At 44.7% G+C, this 25128-nt stretch overlaps 2 protein-coding genes across 7 annotated transcripts in view; both read right to left on the reverse strand.

Annotated features, from left to right (window-relative positions):
* Window positions 1–25128, reverse strand: part of lrba (LPS-responsive vesicle trafficking, beach and anchor containing) — a 280974-nt gene that overhangs the window by 145710 nt on the left and 110136 nt on the right. For all 6 annotated transcript variants that reach the window (XM_080759177.1, XM_080759176.1, XM_080759175.1 and 3 more), the window contains exons 34-35: window positions 18955–19019; window positions 15834–15942 (exon numbers count right to left, since the gene is read on the reverse strand). In XM_080759177.1, the coding sequence (XP_080615303.1) occupies window positions 15834–15942; window positions 18955–19019 (174 nt within the window). The remainder of the gene's footprint in view (window positions 1–15833; window positions 15943–18954; window positions 19020–25128) is intronic.
* LOC308312557 (small ribosomal subunit protein uS15-like) lies at window positions 11749–12206 on the reverse strand (the record flags this gene model as incomplete). The annotated part of the gene is made up of 1 exon (XM_080759180.1): window positions 11749–12206. The coding sequence occupies exon 1, from the start codon at window positions 12202–12204 to the stop codon at window positions 11749–11751; it is 456 nt and encodes a 151-aa protein (XP_080615306.1). The 5' UTR covers window positions 12205–12206.

Genomic DNA, 25128 nt, shown 5'->3' on the forward strand with positions numbered 1-25128 from the left:
ATCATATCAAGTTTCGGGTCATTTTCAAGACAAAGTAAAGCAATTTAATAATACACTTGTGTTGTTGCCATGCTGATTCTGTAGACGGGAAGTAAACAGAGCTGGATGGACATTCACGGTTGTGATGATGCAATAACAGAGAAAATTATATTTATAATATTGTTTCTAAGCCGATTCTGAAATCACATTCAGCAAATGTTGGGGACAGTGTTTGATTATTATCATAGCCATGTTTCCTTAAAATCTTGTGCCATTGATGTATCATATTGGCATAATAATACTAGTATTATTCGCCTGAGGGCGAGAAGCACGCATCCGCCTGGGTGACGGCAGACTGCTGGTCGAGCGCTAGCTGGTGCTTTAGCATGGGGGGTCAGATCAACATATGGAATGAATTATGTACTGGCGTGTATGTATGGAGCGTGTCTTGAGTGTACAGGGTTTGATGAGGTCAAATCAACATATGGAATGTCAGAACAGGTCAGCTCCATATATGGAGATCTAAGGGTATTCATGATGTCATGTGATGTCACGAGGCGTGACCATATATGGAGACGTGATGTCATGAGTCATGACCATATATGGAGGCGTGGTTTCATAGTAAATGCGACTAACACTCGCAATAACTACCATATCTCTGTTGTCGGAAAAATAGCACCTAACTCCAAAATGTTAATTTTTCAGGAAATTAATAAAACCTTATATTAAAAAAAAAAAACAGTTTGAGGGTCCAATGGAGTTAAGAGGTTTTGTCCAAAGTGCTTTTTAATACTTTGCATTGGTTGAATATTTTTTTAACCAATACACAGATGTAAAGGGTGTTCAATAGCAATGATTTATGAAAAATATAATCAGATATCAAAAACCTCATAAATGGATTCAGGTGGTTTCCACCCAACAGCAACGATATTGGCCTGATTTCCTTAAAGGAGTAGTTCACCCCACATTACTTATTTTCTGTCAATTACACACCCCATGAAACCTTGAATTCATGTAAATGTTTTGTTTTTTGTTGCAAAGCATATATTTTGATGAGCGGTAGGTAGAGTATAAAGAATATTGACCGATGACCTGGTCATCAAATTATTGGCTCAGGAATGCAACAAATTTTCTTTTTTCCCCCAGATATAGAAATTATGCAATAGTCATATACATACATTGTCAAATAAATTAAGCAAATTGAATTCCCAATTATTACTAATAATCACAATATTCTGTCATGAATATATTCTATATTCAGTTGCCCCATTTATTTGCTTCAGCTCCACTGACATAAACATACATTGGCCAAAATGTATTTCCTTGCCCCCATTTGGACAGTTCACTTGACAAATTGGATGGAAACATGACTAGCATCAACCGTAACTAAAGGCTGTTGTTGTCAAGACGAAGACGGCCGAGCTCTCTCCTCCTCCTCCTCTCCCTGTGAGAGTTGAGAGGGTTAACCAGTGTAATAGCCCGGAGAACGGAGGCTCATTACAACACATCAGCCGTGTGTTTATCAATTAGACTGACTGAGCCCAGGGCTGGCAGTGCAGTGGTGCCTCTTTGTGCCTATACCTCCGACAACACAACCCCGGGACTCAGGGTTCCTCTCTGTGCCTACCTCTGACAACACAACCCCGGGACTCAGGGTTCCTCTCTGTGCCTACCTCCGACAACACAACCCCGGGACTCAGGGTTCCTCTCTGTGCCTACCGCTGACAACACAACCCCGGGACTCAGGGTTCCTCTCTGTGCCTACCTCCGACAACACAACCCCGGGACTCAGGGTTCCTCTCTGTGCCTACCTCCGACAACACAACCCCGGGACTCAGGGTTCCTCTCTGTGCCTACCTCTGACAACACAACCCCGGGACTCAGGGTTCCTCTCTGTGCCTACCTCTGACAACACAACCCCGGGACTCAGGGTTCCTCTCTGTGCCTACCTCCGACAACACAACCCCGGGACTCAGGGTTCCTCTCTGTGCCTACCTCTGACAACACAACCCCGGGACTCAGGGTTCCTCTCTGTGCCTACCGCTGACAACACAACCCCGGGACTCAGGGTTCCTCTCTGTGCCTACCGCTGACAACACAACCCCGGGACTCAGGGTTCCTCTCTGTGCCTACCTCCGACAACACAACCCCGGGACTCAGGGTTCCTCTCTGTGCCTACCTCTGACAACAAAACCCCGGGACTCAGGGTTCCTCTCTGTGCCTACCTCTGACAACAAAACGCCGGGACTCAGGGATCCAGCGGAGGACGGGTAGACAGAAACAAAAGGCTGAGGAGAGATGTTATTAAAAAGTGCTTGATTTGCAATCTCTTGACATCGGTGCCACGACAGAGCTGCACTGCTCTCTCTCTCCCTCTCTCTCTCTCTCTCTCTCTCCCTCTCCCTCTCCCTCTCTCTCTCTCTCTCTCTCTCCCTCTCTCTCTCTCTCTCTCTCTCTCTCCCTCTCTCTCTCTCTCTCTCCCTCTCTCTCTCCCTCTCTCTCTCTCTCTCCCTCTCCCTCTCTCTCGACGACGCTCTCCAATTTCTCACGTTCGCCCAGACAAGCACTCCCAGAGGATTTCATTTACAAACGGCACTGGAGAGACTGTCCAGAGGACGGCGAGACATCAGGCTTGTCCTTGTCGTGTATCAGAGAATGCAAATACATGGCTACAAATAAGGAATTCCTTGTGGAACAGACACAGAGCGGGCCGTCTGGTGGGAGACACGGGGATGAGATGAGATGAAAAGGAAGATGGGATATTGGTGGGGGGGTGAAGGGGGTTGCTAAACAAAAGGAGATGCTGAACCAGTCCAACCAATTGGTTTCAAAGAGATTCCCTCGCACTTGATCTCTTGCCCTCTGAGTTTTCAAATTGCAACATAAAACGCCACCGGGGGAATTCAGACAATGGGCAGAGTGAAAGGCAGCGGGAGGGAGAGAAAAATGAGGGCTTAAAAGTACAATGGCGAACAAAAGTCACCAAATGACAAAGCCTGACAGCCACTTTCAATTCTGAAATGATGCCCCTGTCATGCTACGCTCCCCGAGTATTGATTTCTCCCCCCCTCCCCCTCCCCCCTGAGTGCAGCAGGGGGACAAATAATCTAATCCGGAGCTGAAACGGAGCTCCACTCGCTGGCATCAGCCCCACCTCGCCTGCGGCCATCAAGGCCAGCGCAGACGCAACACTTATCAAACTATCTCTCCCCGCCCTCCCCTCCCCTCGCATCCTCCTGTCTGTGCTGCTCTGTAATGGACTGGTCACAAAGCTGGGTTGGCAGCCTCTTCATCTCTCCTACCCAGAAGCCTCTGCTCTCCTCTCTCCGCACCGGCACCACCATCAGTCTGGCATTGTTTGCCACCGCCTTGCGCGGCGGCTCGGTTTCTGCGTCAAGGTCACGGCCGCTTGAAAAATCATACGTGTTAAAACTGTCGTCTGGTGGTGAAAAATAGTCAAATGAAGGAAGGACGCGACCCAGATGACAAATACACGTCCAACGCGTGCGGCCGCCATCTCTCTCTACGACATTATGAATACACAGAGACGGGGGCGCCGATCTCAAGGGTGAAAACACCGGAGGAACATCTACAAACAGAAACAGATTGGCCATACCCCGTAGAGGCTTAATAAACTATTCAGTGAAACGTGTGGCTAAAACGGCAGAATTAATGCAATCGAGTAACCAGCTGTTGTCGGTGAGCAACATTCAACATAAAGGAAACCATAATTGCAACATGATTCCCATAGTCAACATTCACACGGCAGGAGAGAAAGTACCACACAGCGGAAACCAGACAACCAAATGACAGTGCCCGACAGCCACATGCAGGAAAACAATTTACTGCAACACAAAAACTGTGATTACATACACGTGATTAAAGAGAAGAGCAGAACTCAAAAGGCCTACAGAAATAAATTCAGTGCCATGATCACACACTCAACTGATGGCTCAAGAAGTAACAGCCAAACAACATTTTCACACTAGCTAACATACCGACCATACAGCTTGAGTCAGAGAACAAAAAACATTTTAGGGGCATGTTAGGTAAGCTGGTATGTTCAAAACTGTTACTTTTCAGGAAACAATAAAAAAATAACTTGCGTACTGGCTCATCTGCCAGGAGGACATATTGCCTCCATCCTAAAACTCCCGTTTAACGAGTTGCTAGTGTACCAACAAAGGTTGTCCGGCTTTTCCTCCTGCAATTGTGTTTGTATGCGGATGCTTGGCGAAGCCGGATGCCCCCAGGTGGATTCAAACATCTAAACACTGTGGTGGTGGACATTTACCACTGATCCAATGGAGTTACTGTTTAGTCACAAGCTCGAAACACAAACAGTAAATGCCATTGACAATTTTAAGTTATATTTTGCAGTTGTTTGATTTCTTTGTATCACTTATGTTTATTGCTGCATTATGTTTCTTTTTCGTTGCTGCGTTTTTTTCTTTGTTATTTGCCCCACTTATTTCTTGATTGATTTGTGCTTTTATGTTATTACACACAGTATGATGATTTTCTCATCAGTGTTTAGGGCTCAACACACACACACACACACACACACACACACACACACACACACACACACACACACACACACACACACACACACACACACACACACACACACACACACACACACACACACACACACACACACACACACCTGTTTGCGCTTGATTTTCTGCATATACTTGCCCTGATGAAGAAACATGTTGGCTTCTTTTAACTTGTATAAATAATCTATTTTTATCCACCCTCTCCTCATTTTTGAGTGGTACAACCACTCCATTGCGGAGCTATGTGTGTCCCTGGTTAGCTGGCTGGGTCTGTCCGAGCACGAAAATAGCGTTTGGTTGGTCTGTGTTGCGCAGCCCCACACACACACACCAGGCCGCCACCCTGGGCGCATTCCTGTGAGTCTGGAAGTTCCGGGGACCCCCGGGGACACCTACACGGAGTTGCAACACTCAGTTCACACGGGTGTGATTTTAACCTTTTGAGTGCTCGGATCGCCGCCTTTTCTTTAGGACAATTTTGAGTGTTTGTGTAAACACAAACATGCGTAACAAGACAAAGGTGAGGACGCAAAATCTGATTGGCCAGAAGGAGATAATGTATGATGATGTACGATGATAAGAGCGCCCCTCACTTCAAACAGGTGTGATTTAATATTTAATATCATATTGTTTATGTCCCGCAAATATATTTCTAATGGCCTAAATCACCACTCTGATATAACCAGTCCATGTCATTTCTGTCTAGCTTCTAAAGCAGTTTTAGCTGCAGTACCACAATGTGCTGATGTGATGGGAGTGCTGTTTATGCAAATAATCTTCTCTGCCACACCCTCATTCCAGCTACTCCCCTCCCACATCTTTGACTCATTATAATAAGGCCCACCCCTCCTCCCCTCCCGCACGGTCTCCAAAAACGAAATGCAAATTTGGCACTGAAGAGGGGAGGGATTATACAAAGTAGGGAGATAGCTATGACATCACGAGTAGCACCAAATCAGTTGGCATTGATGCAATGTATTTTTGCTCTGGCCTCTTGTGAGACCACTGTACATAAAAACCCAAATATGGGAAAGCCTGATTACATTTAACAAAAATGGCATATCTACACAATGCACAAAGTCACAATGCAATACGATGTGATGTGTCGTAAGCTTGATCTGAAATTCACTACTTTTGTGTAACAGTCATATGGAAAAAACTAAAAACAAAACATAAATACAAGGTTTCTGTCCAACAGCAACAAAAGTAAACCCCCACAACTCTTCATACTGGTGCTGGATCAAAAAGTGTTTTGTCCAGACCCCATGCAGCCCTTCCTGGGTGAATCGTTGATTGTTTGATTAATAAAGCACAGGACACCATTATACTGTGTGCGGACATCACCTTTCTCCACGAGGAGGAAGGTCTTTCTCACAGCTCAGGGGTCAGCTGGTCACACAAACTGATGAGAAGTGTGTTCGGAGGTACCAGGGGACTTCATTACACTGACAAGACAGTGGGAAGCTGAGGGATACCCTTTACCCATGTTCACCACCTCCCCTCATCTCTTCCTACTGTAGGAATCCTTCTCTCCAAATATAGAGATTTTAGACACTCTTCAAGGACAATATATTTTAAATCACACCCCAGCCAGTGTACCTTTGAAGTAACGATGACCGCAGTGCTGATGCACCCACTATTAAGTATTTGATGATGGCCGTATGATGATGATGGATTGACCCACATGACGTCACATGTGGCAGAATAGTGAGTTTTAGCATTTCCCCCCATTCAGGTCAATGGAAATGCAATCTAAAGTTTACGTCGGAGATCGTAAAAAATAAAGTTTTTTCGGACCGGGGTCGATTTTATCCGTTTTCCACAGCTGTCTAGTGGAGTCTAGTGGGGTGTTGGTGACAGGCTGAGAGCTAGTGATAGCCTAATACATTCGGATCTGCAAAATGCAGCAAAAAAAAACACCAGTGTGCAACCACCTTAAAAGTCTATCTATAAAAAATCCATAGACGTGGCTGCCATATGACTTAATATCAAAACCCAGGCATTGGAGGCGCTTAATAGACACCCAAACACACATAGTCAAGTGTTGGAGCGGTTACCACCGCTCAAAAATGTGAATGCATTAAAAACATATATACACGTTTTTCCCCAATGAATACACTGTTCATGTAGAGATGATAATGTACTTATGTATAGTGTGTGTTGTTATGTCTACAGATGGAGGGATTGGGATGTGTGTCCAACCCACAGTGACGGCTATACATCACTGCAGCGACCGCTACATGACAGCTAGCTACAACTGATGGCAGCTGTCACTCAGACTGCTGTGAGTGACATGTTATAAATAGCATTCAGGGCTTTTGGTGTTCTGTGTGTGTGTACGCGCACGTGTGTGTATGCGTGCGTGATTCTATGTTGTTGTGCATGTGTGTGCGTGCACCGTGCGTGCGTGAGAGCATATCTCTGTATAAGCCTTTGTTCTACTGATCGTGTTGCCTCTCCCCAAGTCATTTAATCTTAAACAGCCTTTTGTGCAACAAAGACTTCTCCTCACAAACAGCAGCACTGATGCACTGATCCAGTGAACTCACTTCTCATCTATGCCCCCCCCTCCCCCTCTCTCTCTTTGTGTTCCGAGATGCACAGGCTTTCTCTGCCGTTCACTACCAAAGCTACAACCATAAAACCTAATGAGCATCAGCTCAATGTTAATGTCATTAACTTGGGGGGGTGGGGGGGGGGGGTGGAGGATCACTTTAGGGCCGGAGGAGGGAAGAGGAGAGAGGGTGGGAGGGAGGGAACAATGATGGCGGGCGCTAATTAGCCCGCTATCGTCTGGGCTTTCATGGCATCTCTCAGACAGTCAATTCAATTACTCCATCTAAACAGGCACGCACCGAGCAAGCAGGGTTTATGAAAAGAGAGAGAGGCATGAGGGAGAGACAGGGTGGAAGCAAGGCAGAGAGAAAGAAAGAGATCGGAGAGGAAAAGAAATGACCGGGGTACAGTTATCTGGTCCCCCTCATCTGCCCTTGTGCTCCAGAGCGCCACATTTCACCTCTAATGAACAGACCCATAAAAAACACACCTTTCCATTTCTCTCTCTTTCTGTCCTCCTCTCTTCCTCCCACACACTTTTTTTTCTTCACACATCCATCCCCTCCCCTCCCCTCTCATGTTCTCCCTTCCTTTCCTTGCTTCACACACCAACCTCCCCTCCCCTCTCCATCCCTCCCTCCCTCTCTCTCTCCTTCCATCCTGTAAAGTGTGGTGGATCTGCAGATCTCCGGCGCATTAAGGATCCTATTAGATAGAGAACCTCGGAAGGTAATTGGATTTCCAGTCCTCCCAGTTATCTTCATCTGTGTTCTAACCCTGGGACCGCTGTAATAACTTACTCCCAGTGCCACAGATAACTCAATTCTACCCCTCCCAGAGAGAGAGAGAGAGAGAGAGAGAGAGAGAGAGAGAGAGAGAGAGAGAGAGGAGAGAGACAGAGGGAGGGAGAGAGGGAAAGGAAAACGGAGAGAAAGAGAGAAAAAACAAGAAAGAGAATGGAAGACGGAAAGAGAGATGCAAGATGAGAGAGTGAGAGATGGAGAGTGTATGTTATCTAAATCAGGCACCCCTCTATCACTGCCGTCTCAAGGATATGAACTCTGACAGAGAGCCATCATAAATATGGTTTTATCTATTGAATAATTCACTTCTGATGCCCCGCTTGCCATTAACTTCCACCCTCTAAATAAAAGCTTGAGGGCCAACATACTGTATAGCACAATGGGCCAGAGACAAGGGGAAAGAGAGAGGGGTAACAGAGAGCAAGGGAGGATGCAGGTCATGAAGAGATACTAGCAACCTGCAGGGTGACCTGCGTGCCTGCTGTCTGTCAGTGTAACATAGTAACTCATGTATTTATGAATGTTTACTTCTACACAAACCAGCCGACCAGAAGAAGGGAAATAATAAAAGATAGCTGAAAAACATATCAAATCCCCTCTGCCCCACCACTATCCCCCCAGGGGGATGTTTCACTGGCCTGTTATTTTTATTGTGGCAGTGCAAAATGAAACCGGTGGCTCGGGAGAGAGGCTCGGTAGAGACGCTGAATGGAGGCAAAAATCAATACGGCAATATCAGAGGCCCCCCCGCCCGACTTATCAGAGGTCACCGAGGACCAACTACGTTTAAGTGGCAAATTCAATTGTGAAACATAGTTTGGGCTGAGCCACAGAATGGGGGTATATCTGATCAAGATCTGATTGGACAATTGGTAAAGGGGGGAGGCCGCCGCAATTGGCATCGAATCGGTTTTCTGAAATAAAATAAATAAAAGTTACAGCTTTCAATTAGTCGTGTATTGCAGGAGAGGAGGGTTCAGAGGTCATGACACGGAGGTTTGGTCTGCATGACCGACACAAAGTCAATATGGGCTCATGCAGCTAATACCGCTGCTCTGGTCAAAATGTAATGTTTTCAAACAAACAAGAACAAAGGCTTTGCTGCAATACTATGGCCCTTTATGAACACTACAATAACACTTGTACAACGCAATTTGTACATCGTGCTTTGTATGAGAATTGATGAGTGAGTTGTCTGTTCTGTAATGTCGCTCTCCAAATAAAGTTTCTATTGTATTCTAATGAAGTCAAATCAGTGATAGCATCACATCATCTTAAGGTGATATGATGGGATGTTGTGTTGTTTTAAGTGGCGCCTGCCCATAGTCCACCATGGTTGTGGGTTCAAATCCACCGTGGAGCATCTGCTTGGTGGAGCATCCGGCTTCGTGGAGCGTCTATATACAAACACAACCATGTTGGAGGGAGTGTTGGGTGGGAGGAGGACGAAGTAAGGCTCTACGTCCTCCCAGTGGGAGACCCTCACTACAGCAGTGACAACACAAATGTGTGTGGGAAGGAAGTAATTGAAAGAAATAAAAATCTAAAGTATTTCTTATCACTGTTTTTACAATAAAGTAGTCTTAAAAATAAAATTCTTATGTGTCTGTACTTGAATTTGAAGTGAGCAGAATGGCACAAAGGAAGCACAGACCGTCTTGCCCAGGACGTCTTCATAAAAATAATGTAGAGATGTGAACCTGAAGAGGAGAAAGCAGCCGAACTACTAAATAATGGAGAAGTGGAAGCTTTGTCCTTGGTTTCCAAGGAAGCCTGTCAGCCAGCACTTTGTTACCAAACACATGTCGGAGAGCATTCACATCCAGCTTCCTCTCGTGGCACAATACGCACAAGCTGAAATGTAGCTTGTGTACAACTATGACCTGAATGTTATCAAATCAACCGCTCCTGTGGTTATCGTCCCTTGATGTGTGCATGAACTTAATCAGAGCAGATCCATCTAGGTTGGCAGTGTACACATGCAGAGGATGCATGGTGGATACCACGACAGGAAATATGGACAGAATAGAAAAGGCTGGCAACAAAAAGAAATAAAAGTGAGATGACGGACACGCATAAAACCACACGGGCACCAATTAGATAGATTTTGAGAGTTGGGAAAAGTTGATCTGGATGAGTCAAGACAAAGAGGCTCTGATGCTGGTGAGTCATGAGGTGCAGCGACCAGAGATGAGGATATGGGAACAGACTGGCTTGGCTTCAGGCTAGAGCAGAAAAAAGGCTTACTTCAGCTTGTCATGTATTGTGCATAATGTGACATACATAATGTGTCATCTCTCAGCCAGCAATCCTCCTTATAATTCTCCTGTTTCAGCCTGGCATAACATAGTGTGCCGTGTGCACAGTAAACTCAGGTCCATTTTTACTGTATATACACTGTACACAGCACGTTGCACACCCTTTTGATGCTTTTGGCATTTATTACGAAACATTATTATCTTTTTCTTAACTTGCACCCTTACGTGAAATCTAAAAGCAGACTCTACAGTGTGCTGCTGATGAGGACTACTGGGAAACTAGTTTAGTAGGTCTTCTTTAAAAAAAAATGACTGACAGCCAGAGTGAGGCGGGGTACAGACCCGGGGTCAGGAGGCCCCGGGTGTTGCCAGTCAGGCGGACGTAAAAAGCAGACAACCCGAGAACGTGGGAGACTGTGAAACACGGCAACCTGAGGCCAACGCTACTGACATGCAAGCGCTCTATTCGCTCCCCGGCACGTCCCTCTGATGGACTTTCAACACTAGCATGGGTCCCCCCCGCCCCCTTTTGCCCTGACTGTAAGAGAGACCCTTCCTTGAACCTTAAAGAAAGCAGAACATTTTACTGCTAAGTTGCGGGGGGGGGGGTTTGAACGCACAGTCAACCCCTTCAGGACTGTCTGCAGCATTTAATGCTGCAGGGTTCGGAGACAGGAGATGGAGAGAAGAAGGGAGAGAACAGGGTTTGACGAGAGGAGGGATGAAAGAAGGAGAGATGTGTGGAGGTAGAGAGAGAGAGGGGAAGATGCCGTATTCCTGTCAGTGGCAAAATACACCCCCAGAGGGAGTATAATGGACAGGGCCTCAGCAAAGGGCAGGAAATTATTTCTGTGAGAGAGTGTGTGTGTGTGTCTGTGTGCGTGCGTGCGTGCGTGCGTGCGTGGGTGCGTGGGTGCGTGCGTGCGTAAACTCAGGCCCTCAGCGAGCCCTCGGACATGCCCAACATCGACACAAATTGGCAAATATGTCCAGGACTCCATATATGGACTGCATGGACAAGCCTGACGTCAGCGCAAATCACTGTTGTCGGGTTATACCCATATGGAAATGTATGACATCGCAATATGCAAATCATTTTTGTTAAGCACCCGTTTATATATGCCCATATATGGACTGGCCATTTGCATTGCAATGTGAACGCAATAAGCCCAGCATTGACGGGCAGGCTGATAAGGTATCAATTCTCAGTCAAAATTCGGTCTTGCCAAACAGTACAAATCAGCATGTCACATGCCATATTGTATGTGATTGTGTTCCTAGATTATGCCAATACTGGAGAATCCCATGCAACAAAGTTTTTTTATTTTCGTATTTTTTTATCTGTTTTTTTAGGGGCGTTAAGGCGCGTTTTTCGGAAAACCGATGGAGAAATGCAGGTAAAAATCTGAAAATCGCGCCCGGTGTGTAGGGACCTTTAGCCCCTCCTATGCCCAGCTTTGTGTGTTTGTGTGTGTGCACCACGGAATGTTATGATTTGATTGGCTGAGCACAGAATGTGATGATGTATGACGATAAGATCTGCCCTCACTTCACACAAGTGTGAATTTGTATTAAACCAAAGCGAACAGTTTATGCCACCAGAGCAGAGGCTGTAGAGGACTCATACTTCCAGTTAGGAGCCAGTACTCTCTTGGTCTTGTAGTAACGGGCCAGCCTGTGGATTCTGCTCTCGGTGAGAATCAGGCGGAACTTGGCATCTTTATCCTTTCTGTTTCTCTCCAGGTGCTTTCTGATGGCCACAGCCTTCTTGATGAGGTGGTAGAGGTCCTCTGGCAGGTCTGGAGCAAGGCCCTTTGACTTGAGGATCCTCAGGATCTTGTTGCCAGTGACAAAACGCACCTGGGCCACACCGTGAGAGTCCCTCAGAATCACACCGATCTGAGAGGGGGTCAGGCCTTTCTTGCCAAGTTTGAAGATCTGCTCTTTGACATCCTCAGATGTCAGTTTCAGCCAGGTAGGAACACTGCGCCTGTAAGGCAGAGCTGACTGGGACAAGCCCTTTCCGGGAGTGTGCATGCGACCCATGATGGCGGAGGAGCAAGAGAGAGTCCAATGTCACAATGTTAGTCAACGGTTCAACATGCAGTATTAAGTGCAATGATAATGCTCAAATATGTACATTCCTGATGTCACAATACTGACATCATAGCAGAATGACATCAGTCAATGCTGGGTACCGAATGCTGATCTGGAACTCTACTGGAGGGATGGAGCACCATGGTAACCAAAAGTTTGGTATTTGATGATAGTTGTCATCCTGGAGAGACTACTCTCTTCAGGATAAAAAGGTGGTTTCCTCAGGTAAAGGCGTAAATTGTTCAGATTTGCAGTGACCCTTCCCTGTGAAGGGACATATTGACACAAGCCATGCTCCCCACAGCAAATCGCAAAAATGCATGAGCATCAAAGTCATTGAATGTTCACAGTTCCCCACAGATCCAAATGCACATCTGTGTGCTTTACTCACAGAGTAAAGCGTAAGTGAGCAAAGTGCCCCCAGTGAAATACTAGCCAGTTGAGCAGTCTTTGTGAATGAAGCTCCTGCCATCCGTATCCTAATAATGAAACCTGTTTCTTAGTCACGTAGGTCTTTTTCTCTTTCCATCTTGAACTAATCTAGGTCAACTGGGCCTGCTCAGCATTTTATACATACCAGAAGGCATATTAGGATGTTAACTGCTTAACACTTATGATGCTAAAGACGTGTCCACATGTCCTCTCAAATAAAACCACAGGCACCCAGGCTCTGGACAGGGCCCCTGCTCAGGCTCTGGACAGGGCCCCTGCCCAGGCTCTGGACAGGGCCCCTGCTCAGGCTCTGGACAGGGCCCCTGCCGAAGGCTCTGGACAGGGCCCCTGCCCAGGCTCTGGACAGGGCCCCTGCCCAGGCTCTGGACAGGGGCCCTGCTCAGGCTCTGGACAGGGCCCCTGCCGAAGGCTCTGGACAGGGCCCCTGCCGAAGGCTCTGGACAGGGCCCCTGCCCAGGCTCTGGACAGATCTCCATATATGGAGCTGGCCTGTTCTGACATCACAATGATGTTCTGACATCACATTGATGTTCTGACATCTGCATATACTCCGTATTTGGGCATGCCTGACAAAGAACGCCATGTATGGGAATAAAAGGGACACAGACATAATAAATGGGTGAGGCATGTATTTCCAAAATGCATATATACTGTATGCATTTGCAAATGCATATATACTACATGCATATATATTTGCACAATAGGAAAATGCATACAGAGACATGGTGCATCTATAAATGCACCATGTTTCTGTGTGTACGGCTGTACTCCACGTAACTTGAGAACCGTTCGTCCAACTGACTTCAAAATCGTGCGTTCCACACCCCGACAGGGAGTGCAGTGCCCGGTGTTGAGTCGGTCGGACCGACGGTTGTCCAGAACCGCCACAAAAGGCCTCTGCCCATGCCTGCATGGGCAGAGGCAGGGCCTGTCCGGACAGGGCCTGTTCTGACATCACAACACTCCATATTTGCCCATGCCTGACATAGAACCCCATATATATACTGTAGGATTAAAGGAACACAGATGTTCTGACATCTGCATAGACTCCATATTTGGGCATGCCTGACAAATAACTCCATATATGGCCATAAAAGGGACACAGACATAATAACTGGGTGGGTTACGCATTTCCAACTAGTTCAGAAAAATTCCCCGGCAAAATTAATTGTATAAATCTGCATGGAAGATTCTGCATTTGTTATGACTGGAGACTCTCAGTTAATTTAATAGTTTAGTGTAAGTGTAATAAAGTTTTGAAAGTCAGATTTAAATGAACATTTAAGGACTTGCTGAGTGGTGTATATACAGTGTGTGTGTGTGTGTGTGTGTGTGTGTGTGTGTGTGTGTGTGTGTGTGTGTGTGTGTGTGTGTGTGTGTGGCAGTGCAAAGCTGGGCAGGGGGCATTTTTAGGGGTGTCCGTAGGTCAGGATATCAAGTGTGGTGCTGCGGCCGCACGTGAATGGTAAGGTTTGTGTTGGGAGCCGCCAAGGGAAGCAGGCAGGGGGGCGAGGAAGGGGGAGAGAAGGAGGGTGGGCGGGGGGAGGGAGTGGAGGTGAGAAGTAGAGTCTGTGGCGAGACTGAGAGGCTCAAGAATAAATTAAAACTACACCATGTTTGGCTAACGATATGTGCCGAGCATGATCTCCAGGCTCAATCTAGACCCATGTGTGTGACTGTGTATAACTGTGTGTGCGCGTCAGTGTGAAAGTATACAAACGTGCACATGTGTGCAAGTTAGTGTGGGCATGCCATATACGTATGCACGAATGTGTACAAAGTGTGAAAGTCCATAATGTGCATGTATGTGCAATGCATGTACTGTATGTGTGGGTATGTGCTTGTGTGAATTTGTGCTCATGCTTCCATGAGCATCCAGGTGTGTGTGTGTGTCATTATTATGCAGCGTCGTGTGTTCAGAGTAAACATTTATTCTGTGGGTTCGCAGTGACAGAGCAGGAAGCTGAACGGACAGGGCTCAGCAAGCCAATTGGTCAGCGAGCTGGGCTCCCTCTCAGCTGTTTTAATTAAATACGGCCTGACAGGACACAAAAATATCAAGCTATCAACCTCTCCTATCAAAGCAGCCTTAATGCGATACGCCTAGAGCAACAAACACACTTTATTGTCCCAGTAGGACACGGCTCGAGCTCCCGTGGAGCTTACAGACAGAAAGCGGGGAAAGGTAAATAAAGCTGCCTTTTCACGATACAGGGGTGAGGAAAGAGCCCACGATGCCTCATGTCACCATTACATATTATACAATATAACATTACTATTCAGCCTCCAATTAAAGTCAAATTTAAAGTGCCGTTATTTCGTAATGTTTGCGCTGCTTTAAAAAGAACGTCATTTGTTTTGGTATTTATAGAATGATTTACTAAAGTAATGTGTAAAAATGTCGACATATATTTTCTTTCTGTGTGTTGCTGTAAGGCAAGGTACCGTGCATCTGTGTGTTGGTTACTTTAAAAAGTTGTGCTATTGCCATTTCTGTATGAAGCATAATTTTCCTACAATATAAAACATGTTTTTGAGCATATTTTGGTGCTCTACAGTATGCAACACGTCACATTTCATAAATGAGCGAGAGTGTACTGTACATATGTAATCAAATGGAGACTCACAGGTACATTTGGTTACATTTGTACACACTCGGAGATAAAGCTACACTATGCTTTATACACTCTTTTTAAGTGCATTAAAGATTATTTTGACCAATATGTATGGAACAGTATGTCTACAATATGACTATGACTAACATAACTATTGTGGTTGGTCTCATCGCTATTCTACTCAGAAAATGTGATCCTGTAGTCTGGTAAGACCACTACTGTTTGACAAAGCCTGAATGTAATTTCCCCCGAGCAAGCAGACATTCTCTATCAACTGTAATATATATATATATATATATATATATATATATATATATATATATATAAATAATATTAATAATTTGAACTTGGGTGGGGAACTCAAGTTCGAATCCCGGGTAGGACAAGAAAGCTACAAAGCACAGCTTTAAATGAACAGTCAGGATTTGAGAGTGTGGCCTGCATGTTGTGCCTAGTGGTGGTACGGCCAGGGTGTGGCTGTGTGGGTGTCTGCCCTCCGCAGCCTCTCACCTCAAACTCAGCATGTTTGTGTATGTCCTCGGCCCGCTGGCGGCTCAAGATGAACTCTGCCTCGTTGGCCACACGCACCAGGTGGTCCTTCATAGTGTGACTCAGCAATCTGAGAGAGACAGACACAGAGAGAGAGAGAGAGAGAGATCAATAAATGGAATACTGTGTATCCACTCATAACGTAATGCACTATGTGGCATACATAGAATGTATCTTTGCAGTACTGAACAGAATAGAACAAATAATATTATCAAACTATGGAAAAATGACAAACTAAATGTACAGTTATCCACCGTTACATTAGCATGCAGAGTGCTTCTGGAAGTCATGTACCGCATGGGACTGTGGCTGATTGACTTGACACATATTTAATTAAATTAATATGTGTGCAATGAAATAAAGAAATGGAAATGGAATCAAGTAAAAATTAAAACGCTGATGAAGGCTTTAGTCTATAGTGTGATCATCTCTTACTGCTGCTGTGCGCCACAATAAATCATAGAAAAGGCTACGTTTCAGAATGCAGAATAGTTTGTGTCAATGTCTTCACTCTGTGAAGTGTGTACTGTAAGGACTATGTTTTCAAACATTTATTTAACACTACAAAATCCAGTAACTTGGCAGAACTTAGCGGTCATGGTACAAAGGCCTGGTAGAACAGCCATGTAATAACCATGAAACATCTCAATTGAAGCGTGCAAAATGAGCAGGAAATTTAATTTAGACACTGAGCAGGGGAAGCCTTTGCTGGGGTGGAGGTGCTAATTGATTTGATAATGATATGCATCTGACAAGGAGGGGATGACCCCCTCCATGTTGCTACATATGTCCTTTATCTGCATTAATAAAACATGCGTGTGTGTGTGTGCATGTGTGTGTGGAGACTACATGCATACATGTGTGTGTGAGAGACAGACTGTGTGAATGTCACTGCAGGCTCTATGCATGTGTGACACACACACACACACACACACACACACACGAGAAACCACTACACAGCCCCTGAGGTCAGGCCTGCGCAAAGTGAAACAATAACAGGACAAGAGTGGTGGAGGAGGGGCCCATGGTTGGGACGGTGCAGTGGGGGGGGTTAAGGGCCAGGGGCCGCGATGAAACCCAAGCCTGCTGTTTCAGCACAGGGCAGCAGGGGAGCGGAGGTGGTGGGGCCTCCATAACCTCCTCTATGTCCCCCCCACCATCAATAACCCAGCCACTGGACCTCTTTATGATGCCCTGCTCTCACACCCATATGGACATTCATACTGGTGGTGTGTGCACGCACACTTCTGTCTTTACATGTGTCAGACATATGGTCGCAATGTTGTTATTCAGTTCAACATATGAGTCTAGTGTTCTAAAATGTGTCTGAAAATATAATGATACCACCTCTTTCATATTAAATATATATATATATTTTAGTTTAGTAAGTAACTATAACGACATATGACTACCGTATGTGTTATTTGTTTCGGTATTGTCATGGCATGGATTACACCATTTAACAAAGTCATCTCTTGTCATCTCGACAACTCAACCAATGGCACGCACAATTCCTAGTCAGAAATATACGCATCATGTATTCCTGCACATCTTCACACGTGCACACACACACACACACACACACACACACACACACACACACTTAAAGGAAGGAGCTGGTCGGAGTTTCAGGTTTCCAAAGTAAATCCCCTCGCTAAGTCACTAATAATAGTGAGTTATAGCTGAATTAACCAGCCTTTTCAGTGGATTACAAACCCTTGTCCTCCCCAAAGTAAACCGCAGAGTGGATCACTGGCCTCATTAGCATTAGCTGGGATTAGCCTGCACTAAAGCCAAAAGCCAGCGATCGATAATGTAAAGTGTGGCCCTATAAATGTAAAATGGAGGGTAGTTACAGTCTAAAGACAACAACACTGTGGGAAAGGCGTCAAACGTATTGCTATGTTTGACCTCTTGCTTTTTCAAATCCTTGTTGAAGTAGTAAGGTGAGAGACATGTCAAAAGCAGGACGACGGCTTAGCTGTCATATACAATGATAGACAGAAGAACAGATAGATGGAAGACAGATAGACAGAGGGGTGGAAGAACATGACAGAAAGACGACAGATACAGCACAGATACAGAACAGTAGAGAGGGATGGCAGGACGACGACACAGAGACACAATGACAAAAAGAAGAGAGGGATGATGGAGGACTGTGTGGCTTTGTGTGACCCGAGACTGAAATCCCGAACTCACAGGGGAGTCAGAGATCAAGATCCTTGTCAGCTAACTCTCTCCTCTCCCAACCTCTCTCCTCTCCTCTCCCAACCTCTCTCCTCTCTTAACCTCTCTCCTCTCCTCTCCCAACCAACCCCTATCCTCGCCTCTCCCAACCCCTATCCTCTCCTCTCCCAACCCCTATCCTCTCCCAACCCCTATCCTCTCCTCTCCAACACCTCTATTCTCCGCTCCTCTCCCAACTCCTATCCTCTCCTCTCCCAACCCCTCTCCTCTCCCAACCCCTCTCCTCTCCCAACCCCTATCCTCTCCTCTCCCAACCCCTATCCTCTCCCAACCCCTATCCTCTCCTCTCCAACACCTCTATTCTCCGCTCCTCTCCCAAACCCTCTCCTATCCTATCCAACCCCTCTCTTCTCTTCTCTTCTCCGCTCCTCTCCTCTCCTCTCCCAACCCCTCAGGGATTATGGCGGGTATTGAACTGAGCCTTGAACTCAGTCTCCCCTTCATCCTCACTTCTCCCAGCAGGCTCCTCTTTCGTCTCAACATTGATTTTCTATACTCTCCTGAACCTTCAATACGGGCCCCCGTCAGCGGTGCCTTGGGGACACCGAGGGCCCAGAGGCCAGAGTGTGCTATTGATGACCATTCTCTGTGTGTGTGTGTGTGTGTGTGTGTGTGTGTGTGTGTGTGTGTGTGTGTGTGTGTGTGTGTGTGTGTGTGTGTGTGTGTGTGTGTGTGTGTGTGTTAGTAGAGAGAAGTTGACAGACAGGGATGCATTGAAGGGATGGACGGACGGATGTGAGGGTAATGAAGAGGTGTTGTTGGGGAAGAGATAGGAGAGGTCGGCACGGTAGAATCAGTGGTAGGTCTCTGTGGGGGGTGGTGTTCAATAACCTACCTGCCCTCGTTTACCAGCTCGATAAAGGCCAGGCCCGCGTTCTTCTGGATAGAGTTCTGCCACTCCTGTGAACAAACAAAGTGTCAGTCCAGTGCTAAAGCAAAGGTCTCAATGCATAGTGAATGGTGTGCAACCACTAAAAGTTCCCCAGAGCTCTATGCTAGGCCTCCTCCGTTTTTCGCTCTACAATACATGCCCTCTGCAAAATAGTTCATTGCGATTGAGCTATTTTTGCCACATTATGACATGCCCAGAATAGGTGTCATGTCGTTAAGTGATGCATTTTGGCATTCTAGTGTAATCACTAATTCTAAGGATCTAAGTAATCACAAAAGTACGGAAGCATGGTGAAACACTCAATGATCACGCAACAGAATTCCATACGGGCATAAAGGGACAAGGACAGACCTAAAAGTGTCATAAAAGGACACACACATACACACAGTACAATACAGGGGGCATGCGTTCACAATCCCAAAGGGCATCATTACCATATTTATATCTGTCTCTTTACTCTGTGCTTACAACAAAGATGACTGACATCATACTGGAGTACTGACACTGTTTGGCTCCCAAGTACTCTGACAACGTTTACTGCACGACTGTAGCATGCCTTATGACATTTTAAAGAGATTAAGTTAGTTCTTTTGGAAGCATAGGCTACACACAGTAAATCCTTGCTTAGACCCTTAACCTCTTAGACCCCATACGTTGGTCTACACTTTGGTCTGCAACCGCCGCGTCACGACCCGTCGCGTCTTGACGCGTTGTGAGCCTGTAGTTCCGCTGTTTTCACATGATGTTTGCCTATTATGACAAGCGCAGAACAGGGATGTGAGGATCATATGGTTAACGCTGAGGATCGTACAGTGTACAAGCTCAAAACTGTAAAGGTGGAAGGTGAAGTAAGCAGTGTGGTGAGGTGGACACATTTATCACCAGAGACGGCGTCCATTTACCACGGCTCTCTCCGAGCGGCGTTATGGTTGGAGGTGTCAGTCCAAACAATTAAACAAAACCACAACCGAGCGTGACTTTAAATCCTCAACTTCGACGGATGACAGAGGGACGGATGAAAAGGGAAGAGAAGGAAAAAAAATGGGGAGGTCGAGAGAAAGTCGGCGGTCATCGCCTCTCGTGTTCGGTTCAATATTTCAACACCTCCGACACAAGCGTCAAAAGAATAATAAAGCAACAAGGTCAGGAGGCCTGTCTGAACTTCACAGTACAGCTACTCCCACTCCTTCCTCTCGGGGGAGGTTTGAGAAAAATGTCTTACAAACCTCAGGTTAAAAGACTTGAAGCACCACTCTACTTGTCTAAAAGAAAATCATTAATCAAGTCTTGAACACGCAGCATGCAGATTCATTCATATAATGTACTGAAACCTCTGGAATGTACATGTACTACATGTCGTTGAAAGTTGCAATTGCAGTTGAAAGGACAATCTGGTGAATCTGTGTGCGTGTGCGTGTGTGTGTGTGTGTGTGTGTGTGTGTGTGTGTGTGTGTGTGTGTGTGTGTGTGTGTGTTAGCATTAGCATGCCTATTTAACTCTGCACTCATCATGTGTTGAAGCTGATATGGGAAGTTGTGTGTTTATGTACAGAGTAGTCTTCCAGTAAACCCAGGGAGCCCAGAGGAAATAGACTATCAGCGCTACAAAGAGGAAGGAAAGTTTCATTTACAAACACTCACAATACACATCCACGAGTGTTTGCGCATGTTGGATGATTTTCAACTTTGTGTGCAGCTTTTACTCCTCAAAAACAGGACAAAACGTAAAAAGCAGCCATCAGAACCAATCACACGCCAAAGCAACATAAACCACTCTCCCTAGAAGGCCTGTATACCGTCACACCATAACCAACTGTACTTTTCACGAGGGGAAAACAACAAACGACATCTTAGACCTTTTATTCAGAAGTGCTTTCTGTCCCGGCAGGCCATATTGGCATTGATGGTGTTTACAATACATTCAAACCCAGAGAGGGCCACAGAGGGAATAGCAGAGAGTCTGGACGGAGTGGAAACACAGAGTGCTGGCAGAGTTGTTTTGTGGCTGAAGCTGGCTATAGGGCTTCAGGGAGGAAGTATGTGAGAGTCACCCCAGGGGCCTTCCAGTTGAAGGACATTTACCATGAGCAGCAGCTTGCTGTGAGAGGGATATACAAGACCAGAGCAGGCCAGACCGGGCCAAAACTTTAGACTAGCCTATAGACCAGAACATGGAGCTGGTGAGAGCTGTCTGTTGTCTATATGTACATGTAGAGTAATAGTCAGCATGTGAGTCCCTTATGTCTGTGAACTTTACCACTAATCCGGTCTGCATTTTTTAACGTTTAATGTCTAAACGTTCATTTTCCAGGCGAGATTGTCACGGTCTCGAATACCAAAGCTATTTCTTCGCAAAGAACCACATAGTTGACCTCATTCTCTCTGTCTGGAAAACTATGGAATACAAATTATGTTAAGTGAAAGAATTTCCCTGGCGATTGTTTATCTGCAACTGTGAAAGGCATTTTTAGAGAAACATTTAAAAACCAATAAATAAATAAAGAAAATATAATCTACTAAGCACTGCTTCTGGGACACAAACCGATTAAAATATGACACTTTTGATTGTTTTCTTCTTCTTTGTATTGTTCTTAATTTCATCTGATAAGAGGCAAGGGACACCACTGGCATTTTCAGCACCCTGGCCAAAGGTAGTAGTGAGACTAATGGTGTCATTATGAGCTGAGCAATGGCATTCTAGTTGAATTAAGGAAGTAATGACCCTGATCAGGTGGGGTGGGGTGGAGACATCTCCTGATGACAAAGAGGGGGTCTCTGATAGAATATTGGATTTTTTGGGGGGCGGGGGGCTCTGTGGTCTGCCCTGGTCAAAGTGTTACGGCTTTTATGGCAGCGATAGAGGCCATGACCGCAGAACTCCTGATGAGAGGATACAAGCAGCCATTTGTGACCCCGTCACCTTTAACCTGACCTCACGCTATAGATGATAGGGTCCGCAGGAACACCGCTGTCCTGCTGACCCCCATCGACATGCGTTCAATGGGAGGTAAGGGGAAATTAAACACTCTGGAAACGTTTGCTCGGAGCAACGTTTGTGTTTGTTTGTGTATGTACCACTGTATCACAAATGTATAACGTGGCTATCTAAATAAACACACATGTGCATTCATGTGTGTCTTCCTGTCCGAATTTTATGTTTATGTGCCTGTATGTACGTCCATAGATATATTTGTGTGTGTGTGTGTGTGTGTGTGTGTGTGTGTGTGTGTGTGTGTGTGTGTGTGTGTGTGTGTGTGTGTGTGTGTGGGGGTGTGTGCGCGTGTGCGTGTGGTGGAAATGCCAGCCTCAATGTGAAGTCAATAAGCCAGCTCTTTGTTTGGTCTGTCCTCCACGATGACGCTGGCACTGAGTCTAAACACACATGCCATGCACTTCCGTCATTATAGCTGATTATCCATAATCAACTTCTAAATATACCACTACCACCGTTGACGAAACACAGGCCTGCCTGGCACAAAAAAAAAACTGCTTTTCAAAACTGTGCACTCACCACAACGAGAGAGAGGAGTGGCGGGGAGGGTCACCCAAAGGCAGAAAACAGAGAGGCCTTGGCTTGCCCAAATAAATAAATAAGTCGATTGTGCTCTATGCTGCCATCAGTCATAATCACAACTATTTGTTTGTTTTGAAAGGGTCTGGGGAAATTGAACTTTAGACGAGACAACAAGAATATAAATCCTCATGAGCGTGTGGCGAATGTGGCACGGCTAACATTCAGAGTCAAGAATGAAAAAGGGCCTGCATGGGAGCCATTGAAGCCCCCCTCCTTCTATGCAGAACGAAAGAAGCCCATGTATACATCTCCAAAAACTACTGTATTCCTTTGATCAGGATTGGATTCAGTTAGGGGGTGACATTTAGTGAGACGAAGGAGAGAAACGTACGGTATGGGTTTTTCCCATCTGTGCTCAACATGTTTGATATTTGATGAATTACGCTAGATAGAAACCTTTCTGTCAAGTGTCCACGGTTTAAAAAATGACCATTTACATCTCAGTAAGAGGTGGTGAGATATTTTGACGTTTCGAAATAAACATTTGTACGTTGATAAGCAGAGAAAAGACAGACAGGGGAAGTGGTTTATTGTAGTTATGGGACCTGCGTGTTTATGGACAGGGGATTCTGTTCATTTCTCTATTAAATCTGACTTTTTTGTCTTTCACATACAGATAATTATCACATCAAAGACAAAAGACAAATTAATTTGTGAGGTAATCCATCCGATATGCTAACACTCAATCATAATTTAGATTTATGGTTGATTGATGAGTAGCTTGACTGGTTTCATTTCCTTTCTCATGCTTTGCTGTGTGTTGTGCGTACAGGAATCATTTAACACTTGTGCATGCGTTAACACTCAGCGTTGGGCCAGTGTGTGCACAGACGCTGCCTGGTTTAACAAAAACATACATGTGAAAGACTTGCTCGCGTCTGTGTTTGTGTGATCAAATTTGCACCTAAAGGAATATTTCCGGGAAGACCAAATATTTAGGCTGCAGGGTCACCAAATGACCTCTCAGATTCACAACAGTGTAATTGACCACAACTGGCTCTATATATTATTTTTGCGTTTACATTTGTATCCTGTTCTATAGCATAGCTTATAACGCAATTATAGTGGAATTATGCAAGGTGCTACAGTATATAAATATAAATTGGTGCTTTTTAAAATACTGCTGTTAATTATTCACCCTCCTGTAGCATTTCTACACTATCAAACTAAAACAATGGAAGAATAGTTAATAGGGGCCTGTTTGGCCATTAATAATAACAATAATAATTCTTATTGTATGATCATTTAGTTGCATTACAGCAGATAATCAATGTGCATTTGGTTACACAGGGACATGCTGGAATGGTTATGATATCCGACGATGAGGAAATATATTAAATAACATGGATTTGAAATGAAAATGTATTTTAATAAATTAATAATAATAACTGCATGTGACAATATATAGGCTACAGTAGATTAATATATTGTTAGACACCATTTTATTTAAATATGAATTCATGTAGTCTAGTCTAGTCTAATAGTCTTTTACTGCGGGTCAGGTCGGGTGCTCAAAGTGTTCCACCAGATCCTGTTTAAATTCCGAAACTACAGCAGATATATTTTTAGTTAATCACTTCTGGCTGTAATGCAGTAACTCCTAAACTTAAATTCTAAACTGGGCCTATGCATATCATGTTGTTAAAAGGATTGTTGATTGTGATGGCATCATTTTGATGTCTGATTTCAATATGTTAGGAAATAAAAACATGGAATGCATATGACATTTAAGTATGAATAAGAAAAACAGATTTATAACCTTTGTTTAATTTGGCCAACATGCTTCAAAGAAAGCATTAAATTCATCAATCATTTTATTCAGTTACATAATTGCAATATATTACATCATTTGTTACAGACGTGTCCTCTTTAGGGTGTAGTTAAGGGAACTCAACAATGTTTTTCTTTTCCATTTTTTGTGTGGAAAATGGTTGTTATTTAGTCCATCATCTAAGTCTGATGTTATGATGAATGAAGAACTCCATTAAAAATACTGAAATGTGTTGTGAAATATGTGATTTGGTTTTGGATGGCACAGAAGTCCAGTTCCTTAAGAAAAATAAACCACTACAGTCCAACCACAATCTTTCTTAAAATAAATGACTTGGGATTCTCAGGAAACTCATTTCTTCGTGTTTCTTTCTTTGCACCTTCATAGACCAGGGCATGATTTATATAGTGCAGCACTAGAAAAATGTGCCGAAAGTCCAGGAGAGTGACTATGGTAGTTTGCGAAATTGTTCACGTGTGCTCAGAGGATACAGATGTTGACGATGAAACTGTTACACTGAAGCTCAACACACGTTCTAATGCTCATATTTGTCCTTTTTAGATGATCCACCCTGTCACACTTCTTCCTATTATGTTAAAAACTTGTTTAATTCTATAAGATTAAGATTGAATTATATGTTGGCAATTTGTTATAATATTATATTGTTTTATTATTACTATAACTATTACTTACTATAACTATTACTATTATACCATCATTATTATAAAGGGCAAAAAAGTTACTTTGAGGTAATTATATATAAAACACCAACT

This window comes from Protomyctophum bolini (genome assembly GCF_963924005.1).
Source record: "Protomyctophum bolini genome assembly, chromosome: 3".
In the NCBI taxonomy this organism is placed as follows: Eukaryota; Metazoa; Chordata; class Actinopteri; order Myctophiformes; family Myctophidae; genus Protomyctophum; species Protomyctophum bolini.